Source organism: Sphaerodactylus townsendi, linkage group LG01 (genome assembly GCF_021028975.2).
Source record: "Sphaerodactylus townsendi isolate TG3544 linkage group LG01, MPM_Stown_v2.3, whole genome shotgun sequence".
In the NCBI taxonomy this organism is placed as follows: Eukaryota; Metazoa; Chordata; class Lepidosauria; order Squamata; family Sphaerodactylidae; genus Sphaerodactylus; species Sphaerodactylus townsendi.
The window spans coordinates 30,961,035-30,981,124 of record NC_059425.1 but is presented as its reverse complement, the minus strand read 5'-3'; the positions used below and the strand labels follow the sequence as shown (position 1 = coordinate 30,981,124).

General features: G+C 45.1%; 1 protein-coding gene across 1 annotated transcript in view; it reads right to left on the bottom strand.

Annotated features, from left to right (window-relative positions):
• PTK2B (protein tyrosine kinase 2 beta) overlaps positions 1–20,090 on the bottom strand; it is a 103,781-nt gene that overhangs the window by 29,187 nt on the left and 54,504 nt on the right. The window contains 9 exon segments of the mRNA XM_048516704.1: positions 2,073–2,174; positions 3,263–3,337; positions 3,966–4,106; positions 5,077–5,131; positions 6,723–6,785; positions 8,451–8,530; positions 10,011–10,098; positions 11,049–11,227; positions 13,013–13,268. Coding sequence (XP_048372661.1) covers positions 2,073–2,174; positions 3,263–3,337; positions 3,966–4,106; positions 5,077–5,131; positions 6,723–6,785; positions 8,451–8,530; positions 10,011–10,098; positions 11,049–11,227; positions 13,013–13,231 — 1,002 coding nt within the window. The 5' untranslated portion in view covers positions 13,232–13,268.

Here is a 20,090-nt window from a genome sequence, read left to right as displayed (position 1 = left end):
GGGGGGCATCAAAATGCTGGGTTCGTTTTTGGGTATTTTAGTGGTTTTGGCCTGCAGGGGGCGCATTTTTTAGGCTAGCGGCACCAAAATTTCAGCGTATCATCAGAAGACTGTCCTTATGCTACCCCCCAAGTTTGGTGCGGTTTGGTTCAGGGAGTCCAAAGTTATGGACTCCAAAAGGGGGTGCCCCTATCCCCCATTGTTTCCAATGGGAGCTAATAGGAGATGGGGGCTACAGTTTTGAGGGTCCATAACTTTGGACCTCCTGAACCAAACTGCACCAAACTTGGGGGGGTATCATTAGGGCAGTCTCCTGATGAAACCCTGAAAGTTTTGAGACTGTGCCTTCAGAAATGTCCCCCCCCCCCACACACACACAGCCTGCAACCCCCATTGACAGCAATGCACAAAACTCAATGCAGAACAAAGATTCTTGGGCAAATTTCTAGGATGTTCCTGCAGGGGGTGCATTTTTTGATGTATCGGCACCAAAATTTCAGGGTATTGGTGCTGATATGTCTAAAAATGCACCCCCTGCAGGCACCAATGTCCTGGTGCAAAAAAAATTTGGTCGTGGTGGAGTGGCCGCCCATGGGGGGCGGGGGGGGGGGCATCCAACTCAGGTTTTGCCCAGGGCTACAGTTTGCCCAGGGCTGCCTCGTTACGCCCCTGCTCAGAGCCCTCTCTGTGGGCACGCGCATACAGAGTTGCCCCCCCACACACACATCTAAGCTTGCCTGGGCCGCTGGGCTTGATTATTAGCATTAAACCTAAGACCTAGTTTTGGGGAGGCAGTGCAGGTAACCCTGATAAGTGCTGTTAAACCCCACTGATTTTCATGCAAAGAACTAAAATGCAATCCTTTACCTGGGAGTTAGCTCAGTTCCTGGCAATGGGGCTTGCTTCTGAGTAAACCCTCCTAGGGTCGTGATTCACCCGTTGGAAGAGTTGCACAGTTGCTTCAAAACAAAGCCACCGACTACCACCAAGCTTACTCCCGAGTAATGCATGCCTCGGAGCCAACTGTTTTTTCTAAACTAAAACCTCAGTATTCAGGTTAAATTGCTGTGTTGGCACTTTACGATAAATAAGTGGGTTTTGGGTTGCAATTTGGGCACTTGGTCTCGAAAACGTTCGCCATCACTGTTCTAGATCTTGTGGCCTCAGAGAAAAGCTTCAAAATGTCTTGTGCATTTCTATTCCAATTCACTCTACTAAAAAAAATGAACAATTATGATAGATTTCGTTGTGGTGGGTTTTCTGGGCTGCGTGGCCGTGGTCTGATAGATCTTCTTCCTAGACTTTCCCTTCTCACTAGACCCTGTGTGATAAACCTCTGAAGATGCCAGCCACAGATGCAGGCGAAACGTTAGGAACAAGATCTACCAGACCACGGCCACACAGCCCGGAAAACCCACCACAACCAGTTGAATCCAGCCGTGAAAATCTTTGACAATACATATGCTAGATTTGAATAGATTTGAATTCCACATGAAGACTAAATGTACATTCTTCTATTCTGCTGGGGACAAACCTCAACTTATCCAAAGTATCAGGGCGAGGGTTCCAGGTGGTGTTTTATTTACTGAACTTATACTCTTCTTTGAAAACCACTGCCAGACTCAAAGAGTCCCCCCAATAAACCTCTTGGGCAAAACGCATAGCAGATTTCATCTGAGCAATAAATACTTATTTTTTACCTATTTTGCACCATAGGCCTTAGCCTTATTTTGTATTTATCTTACAGGAAACAGAAAAGAAAGTATGAAGGATGATTTCCACAGATCCTTTACTAGAGATCTGGTAGCTTGAGTTTCTCAGGTTTCAATTCAACTTCTGCTAACAAACTATAGTCTTTCCCTTTGGTTAACCATTTCATTAACTGGTAGAAAAAGTGGGTGTTGAGTCAACTATGCTTCCCAATCAACTGATTATTGCAAGGGAAAAAACTTATCCTCCCTCCCGTTATTTCTAGGTTTATATCTTATCCTTCTCGACAAGGAATAAGAAGCACCAGACCGTACCTTGGACAGAGACAGATCTCTGTTTTGCAAGCAGGATTTCCATCTTACCTGGGGGTTCCCGGTAAGTCCAAGCTGCAACAGGGCTCTGCCTTCCTCCGCAGGTGAACACTTTATGGATTTGATCTGTTTGAACTCAGCCAGGCACGTGGGCTGTAAGGAATCAAAAGGTGATGAAATATAAAGTCCCATGCAGTGATCGATGCATGACAGACAGTCAGTGTTCCTGACTGATATCTCCTAATTGTTTGGATTCTAGCATTTATCAATTAATTTAAAATTTGTGCTTCTTTCTTCCTATAAAACACAATCAGCTTATGATAGTAATAAAATACATTTACAAATTTAAAAATTAAATTTATGCTGTACTGTCCCTTGGCAGTCCTGCCACAAATAATTTATGTACCACATTTTAATCTTGCCCTTCCGCCAAAGAGCGTAGGGTAACACCTATTATTCTCTAGTTGCAACTTTATTCACACACAAAACTGACTTGTCTACACTTATACAATGAGCTTCATAATGGTATAGATTTGAACCCAGGTATCCCCAGTACTAGACCAACTACTATGTCACATACAACCCTTGGGAAAATGTTTTGCTTCAACACAACTTGCTCAACTGCTCATGATATTTACTAAACCACGCAAAAACTACCACTATATATGGTATGAAGTACCCTGCTTTTACTGCATTGTTCTCTACCAAATCCATTTTTGCACTGTTTAACACATCGTGTCTGATAATTTCTTGCATTATGTCTAATTTTTGTAATCCTTGTCCTATCACATTGCTGATTAGATCTCTGATGCTATTTGACTGCATTGTGTTACACTCTTGTCTGACCTGGATAGCCCAGGCTACTCTTGTCTTGCCTGATCTGGATAGCCCAGGCTAGCCTAATCTCACCAGATCATAAAAGCTAAGAAAAGTCAGCCCTAGTTAGTATTTAGGTGGGAGACCAAAGGAATATCAGAGTCCCTGCACAGAGGCAGGTAATGGCAAACCACCTCTGAACATCTCTTGCCTTGAAAACCCTACATGTCAGCTGCATGGGTCAGGAAAAAACCCTGTCGTCAGTCTCAGTGAGAAAGGCAGACTATTGAATGAATGAATGAATAAATGAATGAATGAATGAAAGAATGAAAGAATGAATGAAAGAATGAATGAAAGAATGAATGAATGAAAGAAAGAAAGAAAGAATGAATTCTGTTCTTTAGGAGTGTGTCTGAACAACATACCTTGGTTTCCTTACTGGTCATCTGCCGGATGCCCTTAGGCCCAATCACCAGATCTACTGTAATATTCCATCCTTGCTGAAAAAGGAAGAGAGAGAAAGCTATCAGAAAGGCAGACAGCAGACCTAAGGCAGGGATCCAAATATGATGACCATGAGCATCATGGCACCCACTAATGGGTTACCTAATGCTTCTTTTGCAAAGCACCCCTTCCCCAAAACAAACAGCCACTCCTTGTGGTTCTGGTGGGTTTTCCAGGCTGTGTGGTGACCAGAACACGGCCACATAGCCCGGAAAACCCACCAGAACCAGTTGAATCCGGCCGTGAAAGCCTTCAACAATACATTAGCCACTCCTGGAATAGCAGGGGGCTCTTCAGAAGAGTCCAGGAGGCATCACGTTGTATCTGCAGGGACAACCCAGACAGGAGCAATTGCCTGCATCATAGCAAGCTTGGTCTGCAACCTCTCAGCACATTCTGATTGGCCATGGCACCTCATGGCAGCCATTTTATGGTGGCATCCACAAGGTTAGGGAAGCCAGGCTGACGATATTGCCCACTGTTATTCAGAAGAGGTGAGGATCATTGAGACTGGTACTGGGTTATGAGATCTAAGCTGGTTCCTTGAATCTTGCCAGGAAGGCTAGAAGAAGAGACAGTGAGAACTCCATAGCACTGGAACCAGCTAGGCTGTTAGATACTCACAATTAGCTCACAGCGATAGCTTTCCTGGTCAATGTTGGCAAAAGTGGAGAGTGTTCCAAGGAACTTCATAATGCACTCTTCCTCCCGCAGAAGGGCATACTGCTGGAATGTCTGCTGAATCATCTTGCGGAATTGTTTAGGCTGCACAAAGACAACAGAGAGGGTGAAGAAAAATAGTAAACCAAAAGCCCCCATTTAAGATGGCTGGTCTGAGAACACACCCCCCCCCAAGTTGTGTAGAACTACAGCAGAACTACAAAAGCATGAACAGCACAGGTATGTGCAGCACAGGTTCTGCTTGGGTGTGGTTGCCAACCGCTGGGAATCGGACTTCATTGGGAGGGACTTCAGCAGGGAATGTTACCATAGAGCAGCCCTAGCAGCCACTTACTCCAGGGGAGCCAGTATCTTAGTCTGGAGATCAGTTGTAATGCCAAAAAACCGCCAGGCCCCAACTGGAGACTGGCTACCCTATGCTTGGGAAAAGACTCTTCTTCATTCTTCCCTTTTCAAAGTGAAGCCAAAACACTAACTGGTCAGTGCAGCAAAAGAAATACATGCTTATCAGCTGATGCCAGTTGTGGGAAATAAGCATGCTCCACTGCACTTGGCCATGCCCAGTGGCATTCAATTACAAAAACCAGCAAGTGCCGAGTTTCCATATTGTCCCTGGTGCGTCAAGCATAAGACAAGCTCCTTCAGCATCTGGTAATGTTCAGTGCTAACTGTCTGCCTGCTGTAGCCCTGCTGAACCAGACCGGTTCAGTATCCGACCAGTTCAGTATCCTGTTTCTCACAGTTGTCAATCAAACACATTCAATGAATCTACAAACAAGCTACAGAGGCCAAGGTCTTCTCACGTTGTCTCCCCCACCCCCTACTCACAGCACACATTCAGACTGCCTCTGACCTTGAGGGGATCATGGGTAATAGACACTGATGAGTTTATTCCTCATCAATTTGTCTAATCCTTTGTTAAAAGTACCCTAAAAACCACCAAAAGTCAGAACCACCAGAGTTCTAGGGACACCATTGGTTTTCCTAAAGGCCATAGGCTCCATATTTTTTTTTCTATATAACATATACACAGCAGTGAAATAAAATCCTTCACCTTCAAGTTATCCTGCATCTGCCGTGGAAAGAAAAGGTCTAGCCCCACTTCCTTCCTGAAAGAGAAAGCAAATTCACAGAGATCAGGTTCATATTTAACATGCACATCACTCAAATTGTGAACATTGGATTATTAGCAGATGGGGAGAGGGGACTGAAAACTAGCACATGAAACAAAATGAAAATGCTTATCTGTGAACATCTTCTGAGCCTCCGTCAACTTGAGCCTGTCCCTATCAGTTTGATGTGGTTTGCTCTGACTAGATGTGACTTTCAAGGTTCTGAGCCACAAATGCTCCTCCCTTAGTCCTGTGACTTGAGATTCTTTTAAATAGATATGTCAGTGTTCAAATATGATAGTGTGGAATCCTAAATCAGAATCTGATGACACCCCTGCCCTCCACTCAACAGAACTCACTAACAGTCTGAGGCCAGTTTGAATCGGATTCTTCCCACTGACTTTACTACATTGTCCAATGAAAATCCTTTCTACTGCCACTTTTTCTTTAATTTTCCAATGGGAAAAAATGGGCAGGCCCTGAAGAAAGACTGGCATTAGGATTTGCATGCTACCATGAGCATGTAAGGAAGCACATAGGGGCACTAGGAATCATGGGAAATTGTGCCTCCTGGGTTCCATGGCAGGAGAGGAGGGAGAAGAGATTCTTTTCAAGTCAAAATCAGGAAACGGCCCTCCCAACCTTATACGTCAAGCGTGCCAAAAATGTGATGAAACAAAATGTGAATTGTTGAAGGCTTTCACGGCCGGATTCAACTGTTGTGGTGGGTTTTCTGGGCTGTGTGGCCATGGTCTGGTGGATCTTGTTCCTAACGTTTCGCCTGCATCTGTGGCTGGAATCTTCAGAGGTGTATCACAGAGGGAAGTCTTTGATACACTTTTGAAGATGCCAGCCACAGATGCAGGTGAAACGTTAGGAACAAGATCCACCAGACCATGGCCACACAGCCCAGAAAACCCACCACAACTAAAATGTGAATTTATTTTTCTTAATATGACACAACCATAAATGCTGATTCATTTCATATAATCAGTTCTAAAATGTATTACTATTGTTCCTATTATTATTATTGTTCACGTTTATTCACGTAAAATTGTTATTTGTTCACGTTTATTTATTTTTGGGGTTTTTTTTACTATTTTTTAAAATAAAATATCTTTTTGTTAATAAAATGGAAACCCAGGTTCATGTGAACACATGAAGCTGCTTTCTACTGAATCTGACCATTGGACACTACTGTTTCCTCAGATTGACAGTGGCTTTCCAGGATCTCAAGTGGAGGTCCTTCCCATCATCCAGTGCCTTAACTGAAGATGCTAGGGACTGAACCTGAGACCTTCTGTTTGCCAAGAAGATATTCTACCACTGAGCTACAGCCCATGAAGCTTTCTGGGTGATCTGGGGACAGTCATGCACTCCCATAATTGACCCCACTGTGTGGATGTGAAAACAAAATGGAGGAAGGAAGAACAATGATTGCTGCCCTGAGGTATTTTGAAGAAGATTGGGATAACAGGTTTCATTTACACATTCAAGATGTAATCAAAGAGATTCAAGATGTGATAAAATAGATTCAAGAAAATAGAAACTGAATCACAAACTAATACAAGAACATCATTGTACATACTCTAGGAATTCAAAGTTGGACTTCTTGTCTAGGGCATTGTGAGGCATGTCCTTGTAGAACCTCCTACAAAAAACATACACATATTGTTATAAAATTGATGCTTTTGAATAGGTTTCTCACAACAGGTTACCCCAAAGTGACCCACTGTGGAAGGTACAGCCTAGGACAAAAATATTTGAGTTTGGGGGAAAACAGAAAGAGAAGCAAAGGGACAAAGTAATGACTTGGCTGAAAGAGAACCAAATGCTTTTAATTAAACAAACCTGGAATGTGGGATGTCTCTTTTACCTCTCTTTGCCTGTGGCTCTCCTTTGTGTATTTGTAAGTAAAATTAATATTACAAAAACATCTGACGCCTTCACCGTTCTCTCCAAAAAAGGGAGCCAACGCAGGTAGTACTGCTTATGGAAATCTTCATACTTAAAGTGAGTTAATATACAAGACAAAGCATAGCCTAGCAATGGCGTAGCGCTCAGGGGACGGGGGGCAGGTGTCTTGCACCAGGCACGTGCTGGTGCAGAGGCGTGGCGGGGGTGTTCTGGGGCATGGTGGGGGCACAGGGCACACATATGCCCCGGGCACAGTTCCTCCTCACTACAGCTCTGTAGCCTAGGAAGGAGAGGAGTAGATAGCCTAGGAAGGAGAGGAGTAGATGTTCTGCAGGAATAAAACACTGGGAGCCATATGCAGTTAAAGGTCCTTTTTTGAGTATAGTGCCTCATCACTTCTGCAATCTGTCTCGTTAAATGCAAACAGGACCCCAGATTAAACATCAGCTTCTGGCTGGAATATTTTGCAAAACCTTCCTCTTGGAAACTACAGATATCAATTGGTATTCAGTGTTACACTGAGCCAAGACCACTGGTCTATCAAGGTAAGTATTGTCTGCTTTGACAGGCAGTGGCTCTCCAGGATATCTCAGACAGAGATCATTCTTACCTCTTGATCCCTTTTTAGTTAGGTATGCCAGGGATTGAACCTGTACAAAGCAGGGGCTCTACCACTGAATCCTGGCCCCCTGTAACACAGATATTCCCCATTGTCCTCTATGGAATGCACATTCAGATCTCTGACCAGATGCAAAGGATATCTCCTTTGTTTTGAACTGAATATCCATCTGAAAGCATGTTCAGACACGTGCCCTCGTTTGTAAACCTCCCCATATCAGCTTGCTCAAGAGTTACTATGCTTAGCTACAGATCAGACCACTAGCACAATGGAAGTGGCCTGAGATTCACGGGCTTGTGTAACATGTCTAAAATTGCCTTAAAACACAGCCTGCCAGATGATGGCTGGTTTGCAACTTATTTATTTAGAATAGAATAGAATAGAATTTAGAATATATTTATGCCACCTCTCTAAGAACCAGCCCAAGGCAGCTTACAAAATAACAATAACAAAAACAAAGAACTAAAAGACATTACGTAAAATACATCATTTAAAAAAAACCCAATCCCACGTAAAAACATAAGATCATAAAAACAGACCACAGGATGGTTCCGGACTCAAATACTTGTGCAGTTTTAGATCGGAGTGATTTGTAACTCCCTTAACAGCTTCTGGCTTTACGCAGGCCCCGCTTCTAGTCCAGTATGGATTTCACAAACGTTTTCTTCCTGTTTTGGTTATGTGCTTCAGCTTGAGTGGAGGTTTACTGAAAAGAGCCCACGCATTTCCTACATCTACATCTTTGTACAGGATGCAACCAGGTACGCAGCAAGTACACACCTGAGCTCCAGGCAGCCTAGCTGAAGGGCCATCCCCTCGCTCACTTTGCTAGCGTAACGCTGCATGTACTCAGTCCGGAGCTGAAAGGTTAAAAGCAAAGAGACAAACAAACAAATAAATGAGACAGAACTCTTTCTGGTATTACATCCCCTTGCCAGAACAACAAGAAGAAACAGGCAACGGCATACTGCTAATGGGAACATGGGTATCCCATGTCCCTGGGTCCACACCGCCAAGCCCCGCCCCCACCCTCCCTGCAGTGAGGTGGGGGGGCAGGCGCGGCAGTGGGAAGCTGCGGCGCCTGCCTGGTCTGCCCGCTGCGGCACGCCAACCTCTCTGCAGACCCTGGGGAGGGAAGAAGCCAGCCTGTACAGGGAGGTGGGGGGGAAGGCAGCGGGCAGTTGTCGTTCCCTACCCTCCCTGCAGGTTGGCTTCTGCCCTCCCTAGGGCCCGGGGAGGGAAGAAAGCGGCCTGCACACTGGGGAAAGGCCGGGGGGGAGGGGAGGGGCTCGGCAGTGTGCGGCCCAGGAGCCAGTCTCCTGCTGTAGTACCAGTCCGAGCCCTGTCCCCTGAGCCCCGTCCTCCCCTGGCCTCCCTGCTGGCTCCCTGACTCCCATAAATGGGGCAGGGAGCCAGGAAAGGGGGGGTGTGGGGAGCTGAAGGGGGGCACAGTAATGCTTTTTTAAAAATACTGTTTATGCCAAATAAAGGCTAAATGAATGAATGAAAAGTAATGCCCCCAGGTGCAGCTTGGCCCAAGAAACCGCATTTCAAAGAGGTCAGTTAGGAAGATGGACCAGGGAAAGACCCACCCCAAATTAACCATTCTCAAATGTGTTTCGAACAATCCTCAGACATTTTCAGTGTCCTTCCATGCTTTGTAATCACAGGGACTGGAACTCCCTCTCCCCTTTTTAAACTCAGGTTGTTAGATGCTTTTTGGATTGAAAGCTCTGTGACCAGATTCTGGAACTACACCTCTCAAAACTCTCCATTCCATGTCATCATGGTTACAAAGGGGGAAAAAACCCTAGTGAGAAGTATTTTCTAATTTTGGAGACAGCCAAAAGAAAATCAGTGGGCCTTTCCCCACTTTCGTCCTTCCCCTCTATGCCGCGCGCTGTTCTCAGCGCTCAGCACCCCAGGCGCGCGCCCGGCCGTCCCCACGACGCCGTTGAGAAGAGCGCCTGGGATGCTGCGCGCTGAGGGGCACGACAGCAGCAGCTTCGGGGCGGCTGCGCTGTCGCTGCCCCTCTAAGTGGGGAGTGCCGAGGGACCCCGCGCTACTCTCCTCGAGTAGCGCGGGGCTTAAGGGAAGTGGGGAAAGGGCCAGTGTTATTGGGGAAGGTGGAGGAAATAAGTCAGATAAATCCCAGGAGCCCACCCAATCCAATGAAACCTCACTGAAATGAACAGAAACTGCTGTGCAAGCAGAAGAAAGGTTTACTCCTAAGTGTGGAAGAAAGAGGGCAAAGAACTGGAAAAGTCAATAGTGCTCCACCGGCTGGGATGAATCTGAGGGCAGTGGAGCAGGTAAGTTATCAGCCCAGTGGCTCCAACCTGCTGGTAGAAGTACAAAAGTGTGGTCCGGTCCTCTTGGAAGCGCTCAATGTAGTCTTCAGGGAGGTAGCGGATCTGGAGGTCATACCTGAAAGAACAGAAAAAAGTTGTTTAAGATACCTTCTGTAGGTATAGAATACAACTAGGGCAAGGGTCTGCAACCTGCTGCTCTCCAGATGTTCATGGACTACAATTCCCATCAGCTCCTGCCAGCATGGCCCATTGGCCATGCTGGCAGGGGCTGATGGGATTTGTAGTCCATGAACATCTGGAGAGCAGCAGGTTGCAGATACCTGAACTAGGGGGACACATACCTCGCCAAAACAGGAGTCACTGTAGGCCACAGATCTCTGTGGTGAAGGGTGATACTGTCCTTAGGTCAATATACCTAAAGAACCCTGTGTATTTTGCTTTAGGAGTTAAGAGAGGAAAACAGGTTCAATGTTAGGGTGGAACTGCCAATAAAGATGCCAAGGAGGTACAATTCCAGTCTCCCCCCACCTTTTTCTGTGAGTGCAATACCCACATTGAATTGGAACATGGTACTAAGTCATTTAGTGAGAGAAAGTAGGGCCTGGATACTGTGGTTTAAAAATTAAATTTTACCACTACATTGAAATTCTGTGTAATACAAATCCTATGCAAAGAAAAGCCAGATTCTGCAGCTTATATAATTATACACCTGCTCCTAATCCCTCTTATTTGCACCATTTAGTCTGTATTTTTCCCTTTTGCAGTTTTAGTTCATTTTATTGCTCTGGGACAAAGACACGGGAGTCTGTAGGCCAGGGAAGTCTATCTAACCTCTGCACAGCCTTAGAGAAGCCTGCAACCTGTACCTGATCTCCGCAGGATTCTTGTTGGTCTTGCTGTGCGCCCTCCAACATTTAAAACAATTATTACATAGCATTTATTCATGTTTCGCATCTATTGCTGAAATAGAATTGCACACAGTAATTTTTATGACTCTGTAAACCAGCCCAGTAAGATACTGTTCCCTTTTCATGCGGGGGGTGTGGGGGGTTGGAGGCTCCATACCTCCACTCGGCCTCAATGTGCAGGCATTCGTACTTCTCTTGGACTTCTCCAACCGTCAAGTCGGGGTGAAGCCAGTGGATCTCATCGGATTTCACATGTTTCAGGCGTAATCCATAGCACTCGGCTAGCTGGATGTCTGGACCAATCCTCCCGCTCTGCAGGACCAATTCAATCACACCCTGCAAAACATAATTGTGATGGAACTGGGATGGATCGAAGATGAGGGTCAAGAAAATGACATCTGGAAGAAAAGATCTGGAAGAAAAGCCTGGTGACATTTGAAGATGGGACTCGAGAGAATACACAACTAGTTCAGCACATTAATGCTTTCAAGAACTGTACTGTTGAAGGCTTCCACAGCCAGAATCAACTGACTGTTGTGGTTTTGCTGCGCTGGTGGCTGTGGTGTGGTAGTTTTTGGCCCCAGCATTTCACCCATATCTACGGCAGGCATCTTCAGAGGCATATCACAGTGAGATGGGTTTCTCTCCAAGGCACACATCTCACCATGACATGCCCCTGAAGATGCCAGTCACAAATGGGGGAGAAATGTTAGGGGCATCAACTACCAGACCATGGCCACACCGCCCAAAAAACCCATAACAGCCTCTTTCAAGAATTCCTTTTTCTTGACGTTTGTTTGGAGTAGCTATATATACTGGCTTTGAATTAAAAATTAACTGTGATACATATGCTCTGAGAATGTTCTTCCATGTGTCCTTTTTTGCAAGATGTTTCCAGATGCTCTCATGTGCATGCTCACTTTATGCAAACCATCTCAAGTACTCTTCCTAAATTCTACCTCCAAGTTATGAAATTTCCAGACTTTTCAACATGCACAAAAAATTGTAACAGATTTTGAAAACCGAAGACATGTAAGACTGAACTGCAGACAGGTGTAGCAACTTGGGAATTTGAACTCAAGAGTTTCTTCAAGGACACCAACATGGGGTATGAGAGAATCATGACTTGACCATGGTCCAAATTGGTAATTGATTATTTGTTATTTGTTGTTTTTGAATATTGATTTTTGGATTTGATAATTATAGTTAGAATACTTACGTTAGGCTTTTGTATTATTTTACAGAGAATGCTTTCAGAGGCATGCTTTTAGAGAGATCTTCAGAGATGTGAATGAACTGAAATAGAGACATTCTGGAAGATACTACATGTGAGTGTAAGGCATTATATTAAGGGTATGTGTCAGAGTTAATGCCTATAGCATTTACGGTATGTGTCTTCAGATACTATGCTTGGAAGATTTCACAGGCAGCTGATTAGCCTAGTGCAGGGGTAGGGAACCTGCGGCTCTCCAGATGTTCAGGAACTACAATTCCCATCAGCCCCTACCAGCATGGCCAATTGGGAATTGTAGTTCCTGAACATCTGGAGAGCCGCAGGTTCCCTACCCCTGGCCTAGTGGGATTCTGTGATAAAAATTATTTTGATATTTTGAAATTTGGTGTTGCTTTCACATGTTTGTATGAATCGCATTGAATATATAACTGGAAGATAATGTTTAACAATAGATATGAAGTATAATATGTGATGGCTGAAGACTACTCAAGTTGTGAGGTTGATTACATTAGAATTTACAGTCATACAGTATTGTATTACTGTGAGCCGGAGGAGTGCATGTTATTGTTTGAGTTTATCCTTGTTGCACCAACCCTCAATTATTTTGAGCGATAGTGGACCACCTAGAAGTTGGCAACCCTGGCTGCCCCACCATCACCAGCAGGGATTTCTGGGGGTTAAATGAGTATGGACAGCATACTGAGACTCAGGTCTTTACCAACTACAGTCCGCCTCTCAAAGCAATGGGTATTTTGCAGGAGAAATAATCCTCCAGGCTTTGACCTCATTTTTCCAAGTGCCAAATAAATGGTCAGAATGCTGCTAGAACACGGCCATACAGCCCGGAAACCACACAGCACCCAAATGGTCAGGCCTGCTTCACTCACCTGGATCGTGGTGGTGACGGTGCATTTCACGAGCTTGAAGTTCTTGCCCATGTTGAAGCTGTTGCTGTGGAAGCAAACCTTGAGGATTCTCACTTCATCTCTATCGAAGTTGATGGGCACAGCCACCAGGGTGGACTCAGAGGGCCCTGCAAAGCTGAAGCAGCTGCGGAGCGAATTTGCCCTCAGCCGGCTCAGGGCCTCTGGCAGTCCGGACATCATGGTGAAAAACGGGGTCCTAAACTTACAGCATCACTTCCTGGGAGGAGCAGGAGACAGAGAAAAAGAAAGAAGAGGCAAGTTAAGAGATGCTAACAAGGCACAACTCCCAAGGAACACTAGTCAACGATGTGCAAATTTCCCACACAATGTTTACTAAGCTTTACGGAAATATCTTACCCTGCTTGTTAGGATCTGAAGCAGTTTATGATTAAAATCAAAATTACAAAGTGCAGTTTAAAAGATTAACATGAAGCAACAAACCAAAACAGAGCCAACAAACCAAAGGTCAAATTTGCACATGTCTCTCACATATCTGCTCCAGGCTGGAGAAATGAAAATCTGCTGAAGAGCTATGTTTGGGACCAATGGTAGCTCCCCAGGCCTGTTTCTGATCAAGAACATGGCCCCAGGGGAAAGCTTAAGCCCTGCATGTCCCAGTCCCAGTCTGAATCTGCCCCCCACTTGGATATTGAGAACTGAGTAGGGTTGCCATCCTCCAGGTGGTGTCTGGAAATCTCTCTTGAGGTACAACTGACCCCAAACAACAGCAGCCAGTTCCCCTGGAGAAATTGGCAGCTTCAGTGGAGAGACTCTGTGGCATTATATGCTGGGGGTGAATCCTGGGGATGCTGTGGTTTAGGCACAGGAGGGGTTTCAGCAGGGAATAATGTCACAGATTCCATTTTCTTCAGGGGTTCGTGGAACTGATCTCTATGGATCTCCGTGGTCCTGAGATCTCCTGGCCCCTCCTGGAAGTTACCAACCCTCATCTTCTGTGACAATTATTCTATATTATGGTACTTTTAAATGCTGATTGCTTGGAGTCTTTCACAATTGTTACTTTCATGAGTTATCAGCTGTCTTTTAAAGGTTCTTTTTAAAAACATTTTGGGAATTTATATAGTCGGCCTTTCTCCTAACACGGTCAGGGCCCAATGTGTGTGCCAACAATAACTACAATCCAAAAATAATCAAAATATCATTTACAGTGGAATTCAGTACAAGATGGCCTCCTCCTGATTCCACTGAAGACTGTAGGTTTAGGAGCATGTAGCTTTTAGGACTCCACTGCAAAACTGATCCACTCACTCCCACATCTGAAATCTTTGCTGCTATGACTGACTTGCCAGAAGGCCCCAGGGGCCGGTGTCTGCCTCATTCCCCTCTCAGAAGCAACAGAAAAGCAGCATCAGACATTCTGCTGTACAGTTTGGCAGCTTTGGGAATTTTTAATTGAAGTTGCCAGGTCCTCCCTGGCCACCAGTGCGGGATGGAGTAGGGGTTCCAAACCCAGGTTGGGCAACTCCTGGAGATTTGGGGGTGAATCCTGGGGAAGACAGGGACAACAGTGGGATACGATACCACAGAGTCCACCCTGCAAAGCTGCCATTTTCCCCAAGGGAACTGATCTCTGTAGTCTGGAGATTGAGATGGAAAGTCTTTATGAATTTGAATTGATGGGCGGAGTTAAGAGACCCGAGAAAAGCAGCTGGAACTGAGACCCGCAAGAGTTCAGACTGAGAGCTTCTGTTAGCTGTTAACTGTTCTAATAGTTCATATTGTTAGACTTAAATAAACCTGTTTAAATCCACTACGGTTGTCCTGTCGTCCATCACGACAAGCTGTAATTCCAGGGGATTCCCAAGTCCTACCTGGAGGCAGGGATCCCCATTTTCAATGCATGATCATAGGTTTTTATTCCCATGTAAAATGCAACCATTTTGGTGAGTGGGAGTGAAAGGATATTTAGGGCTGCCGACACAGGATATTTAGGGTTGCCAGTTCTGGGCTATGAAATTCCTGGAGGCTTGGGGGTGATGCCTAAGGTGAGTGGAAGCTCATTAGAGATGTGATTTCATACAGTTCCTCTCTGAACCTGCAATTCCCTCCAGGGAAAGTGACCTCTGTAGTCTGAAGATCAGCTGTAATTCCAAGAGATCTTCAGGCCCCACCGGGAGGTTGGCAACCCTAAAAAATAATAAACACATATATCATTTGGCCCTGCAGGAGGGGTCTCACAATTCCCTCCATATAGAAAGCTAGATGCTAATGGCTCTACTTTTGACCTTGAGAGGTCAGATTTCTTCATGCATGACATATCAGATGAGCTCCAACCTACAATCAGCAGTGATACAGCCCAGACACGGTTCATTATCTCCATCAGAGCAAAGCCATTGAGGGTTCTTTGTGAGTAGGAAGCAACTGTGGCAGGTATTAAAATACAGCTGAGCACGTCTGTCGGCCTTCTTCCTAAAATAAACTGCTTCTATATATTACGGAGACCCGGCCACAGTCTGGGAAGCAAAAATAACAGACTGAACTCAAAGAGTTTTCATGTTTAGTACCACCCCTTAAAGCTGAAACTCTAGAAAGACACAGAGAACAAAGAGAAGTTGCTCTTGACATCTTAAGTGAGGCTAAAAGCTATATTCAGGTCTGTGTCTTCTAAAGCAAGAATAGGGTCCAGAAGATCCTTCTGACTGAGTAACCCAGGCTGATGCCCAGAGATCCAGTCCACACACAAGGCACATCTTTGTTTTCCAAACTGTATTTCTTGACTCAATTACCATTTCCAAACCCCAGAAGAGTGTCTCCTTGTCTCTGTGTGAGTTCCTGCACGGGGATCCCACCTCTGAGCACTGTGATCAGGTGCTATGCAGAGGTACAGTGCAATTACTTCCTCCTGGTGCTGACTGATTGGAAGGAAGTGAGCAGGGCTGCCAAATGTCCTGGAGGAAAATGTTCCCTTTAATGGATTAATGGGCATAGTTAACCTGGAGGGTCCAAGCTTGTCCAATCTCATCAGATCCTGGAAGCAAAGCCAGGCTGGCCCCTGGATAATACACAGATGAGAGACCATCAAGGAAGCCAAGGATATACTTTTTACTCCAGACAATATAATTCTTGGTCTTGACTAGACATGTGCTTAGGAACAAGCGACCTGGGTCTCCTGACTAAAAATATTAAGATTGATGTTAAGACATTATCAGACCATTGCCCCACAATATGGAATTGAAAAGATAAAACAGGCAGTAAAAAAGTAAAAAAGAACTTACCCAAAGAGGCCCTAAAGAAATAAAAGAGTTCCTGAACAATAATTTGACTGAAGAGGCTAAATTAGAAATGGTTTGGGACTCGTTAAAAAAGTATATGAGAGGTTTTTCTATAAAAGAGAATAGGGTAATGAAGAAAGAGAAACTTAGACATGAAGTAAAAATTAAGGATGAGATTAAAAATAAAGAGGAACAATTATTAAGGAAGTCAAGAGCTGCTACAGAGAGGCAGGCAGTTTTATGCAATTGTACTAATGCAGGCTCTCAAGGTAAAAGAAACACGGAGAAATTTCCCATCAGTGCCTCTGTAGTGTGGAAAACTGCACCTGTTGAATTTCTGCCTTTTAGACAGTTCATAAAAGCAGACTAGCCCTGCTTGGATAAGAGGCCGCCGCCATTCATGTTCATTGCCTTTTTGGATACATGAGTTCTGAAAGCTGCCATGGCTACTAGCGGGCACTAGGGAGAAACAGACCTGTACTCATCAGGCCTGCACGTTCCACTCCATAGCGGAGACATTTTGATCTGGAGAGCATGTGATTCTCACGTGTACAGGCATTTCCTGAAAGAGACAGTCTTGGCTGGCTTCTCCAACCTGCTGCCTTGTCACAGCTCAATGCCAATTTTCAGTCTCCATCTGGTGGTACCCAAGTTTGGTGCTTCTGCTCCCTGTCTGTTAGGCCTCTGGGCTGAAACGTGGAGAAGAGATGGAGCATTTTCCTTTCTGCTCCTTGGTTTGAGGAGGGGAAAAGGTACTTTCCTGTCTTCATATTGCTGTAGGGCAAGGAAAGAATTATACAGCATGCTATCTTTGAGATAAGTTCAGGTGTGGGCAAGTTGCCTTTAATAGTACTCAGAAAGGAGAATTTCATCAAGTTCAGCTTATCTCCTCTGAATGCCGCAGCAGAGAGAAAAGCTATGCTTGCCAAGAGTTTGTGGTCTCATCTATGTCCCTCCTATAAAAAGCTTAGAGAAGCACAGGTGTTAGATTCTCTGATGTCACAAAAAAACCTGGGAGAGAGCACCTTGTTCAAGGTCTCCAGGAAGCTCTATAGCAGGGGTCCCCAAACTACAGCCCGGGGGCCAAATGTGGCCCCCTGAAGGCATTTATCCGGCCCGCCAGGCATGGCGGCGATGGCTCCATTCATGTGCAGTGGGGGCTCGAGGGAGAGGAGGAACCGGCCCCAACTGCTGTTGATTGCAGTTACATGATGGCCCCCCAAATCTCCATGAATTTTCTGACCCAGAGTTGGAAACCTTACATGTGGCAATGCCTGCTCCGCCCTTCCCTCCATGTGTTGCTCTCAGGCTTTCTGTTCCGCCTCACTCCCATTGGCATCAGCCAGGCTGGCGAATGTCTCGCTGGCTGATAGGGAGGAAAGAACCCAGGAAGATACCTGATCCTGGGTTAGATGGAATGCCTCATTGGGAAAGTTCTGCTTTTTTTTTTTTTTTTTACAGGGGAAGGTATTCCACAGCCTCCCCAACAATATTTGGAGCCCACCCTGTACTTGACATACTTTGGTCACTGTTCTAAAAATAGACCATGACAGAAAGGCTGAAAGGTGAAATCAAACATTTTACAATCATTTGTACATAGGAATTTGTTCATAGCTTTTTTTAGTCCGGCCCTCCAACAGTCTGAGGGACAGTGAACTGGCCCCCTGTTTAAAAAGTTTGGGGACCCCTGCTCTATAGAAACATGAAGCAGCTGTATGCTGAGCCAGGCTACTGAGTTTGCTCAGTCTTGGCTAATCTGACTGGCAGCAGCTCTTGGGCAAAGACAGGTCTCTCCCAGCAACTGCTACTTGAGATCCTTCCACTGTCAAGGATTGAACCTCGGAAATGGACTGAATTAAAATTTCCCTAATGCAAGACAGCTGCATATTTAAACATCTTGTCTGACCCTAAGCTGAGGTGGCTATTGACCAGAGCGAGATCCAACACATTTCCATTAACCTCTCCCCCAGAGAGATTCACGGTACCTTCACAGCAAAAGCGTACCTGTGAATACTGTCAAACCTCTGAGAAGTCATTGGAGCACATTTTATTAGTTTGTCCAAAATTTAACGATTTTAGACCAAACCTGTTTTTAGGGGATCCCTTACTGGTCCATCCAAGCCTTTTTAATCTTAAATTGAACTATCTTCTGAATACAGAGAATCCCAAGCAATTGGACATAGTGGCCAAATTCTTGCTCACTATTACGAAATAATTTCCTGGTCTCCTCTTTCGCTCTGATGTATGCATTTTTGAAACAGGAGTACCTGTTTTATCTTGTAAAACTGTATTTGGATTACTTAGCTCTGCTATGTTTTAATGCCTAATAAAGGTCTTTGAACTTGAACTAAAATTTCCCTCATCAGAGCCATTGCACTACTGTGGAGCAACTGTCCCTCCCCAATGCAAGGTGTACGTATTGCTGTTGCCTTGTCAGACCATAGCCCAAAGCACACTCCACCTTGCAGCCCTTCGGGATCTCTAGAGGAGAAAGGTCTTCCCCTGACACATGCTGCAACCTGAAACAGGAAGTATGCCATTTGAGAGCCCCAGGCTGGAGAAGCAGAAAGTGAAAGAATGCCATTACAGACAGTATGCCATTTGAAAGAGAAAAGTATGCCATTTGAGATCCCCAGGCTGGAGATGAGGGAGCCTGAACCCAAGATCATGTGCATGCAAAACAGGGACTGTACAACACAGCCACAGCACCCATTTCCTGGGTAAGTGGGAATTCTCAGAGCTCAGCCATGCTCTTTAGTCACACCACCACACAGCCTTGCTTCCTAACAGTGCAATAATTTCAAATGGGGGCTTGTAAGAGCTTGGGTGGAAGGGAAATTCCAGCCCCTTCACTTGCTGTCTGCAACTGTCTCCACTTTTAATTGTGCTTCCCCTGGTTCTTACTCATACTTTCAGTTTTGCTTTCCTCCATTCCACCCCACTGGCTCCCCACTGCGCTTCATCCCCACTCCATATGCTCTCCTTGTCTCCCCTTCTATTCTTGCTGGCTGCCACTTTCGTCTGCCCTCCTGGATGTCTTTCTGAGATGGTGACATGATGGTGGTGTCACGAGTTGACAGAGTAGGCGCAACTGAGCATATACAGAGTGCGGCAATAACCACTGGAGCCAGGGAGTTCACGCAAAGAAAGAATGTATTGGCATTGATACAATATATACAATTTAAACGGACAGAGCCTTCGGCTTAGGTCCTGTCCCCAGCAAGGAACATGCTTAACTGAGTTAGCTTACTTATATACACTATGATACATTAATTAGCCTATGGCTAGTACAGTCAAAGGTCACATGACTCTTATATAGCTGATGCAATCATGCTTAGTCATTCCCTTTGGCTGACTGCTAACAGGTGAATGCTGTTAGTCCTTCAGCAGTCCATTAAGGCAATCAAGGGTTTTGCCATGCAGCTGTTATACTTTCAGCTCCTGACACCCCTTCCCAGATGCTTGGCAAAACCTACATCACATTTTTATTTATCACATTAACGGTTACAATAACACATATATCAATTCAGTGTATGCCTTACATTCCATAACATGGCTGACTTATTTCAGAGATGCATCAGTTATACCCAACAACTCTGCGCCTCTTTCATGTTTTATAGAGGTTAATGGCTTGGTCAGGATGTCTGCCTTATTGTCCTGTGAAGGTAGGAAGCTTGCCTTCATGAGTCCCGTTTGAATCATCTGTCTGATGTTTTGATGGCGACTTATATACTTTGTTCTGGTCTTGACAGATTCGCCTTTAAGAGAGACTGTATACAACTTTGTGAGTCATTGAATAATATGCT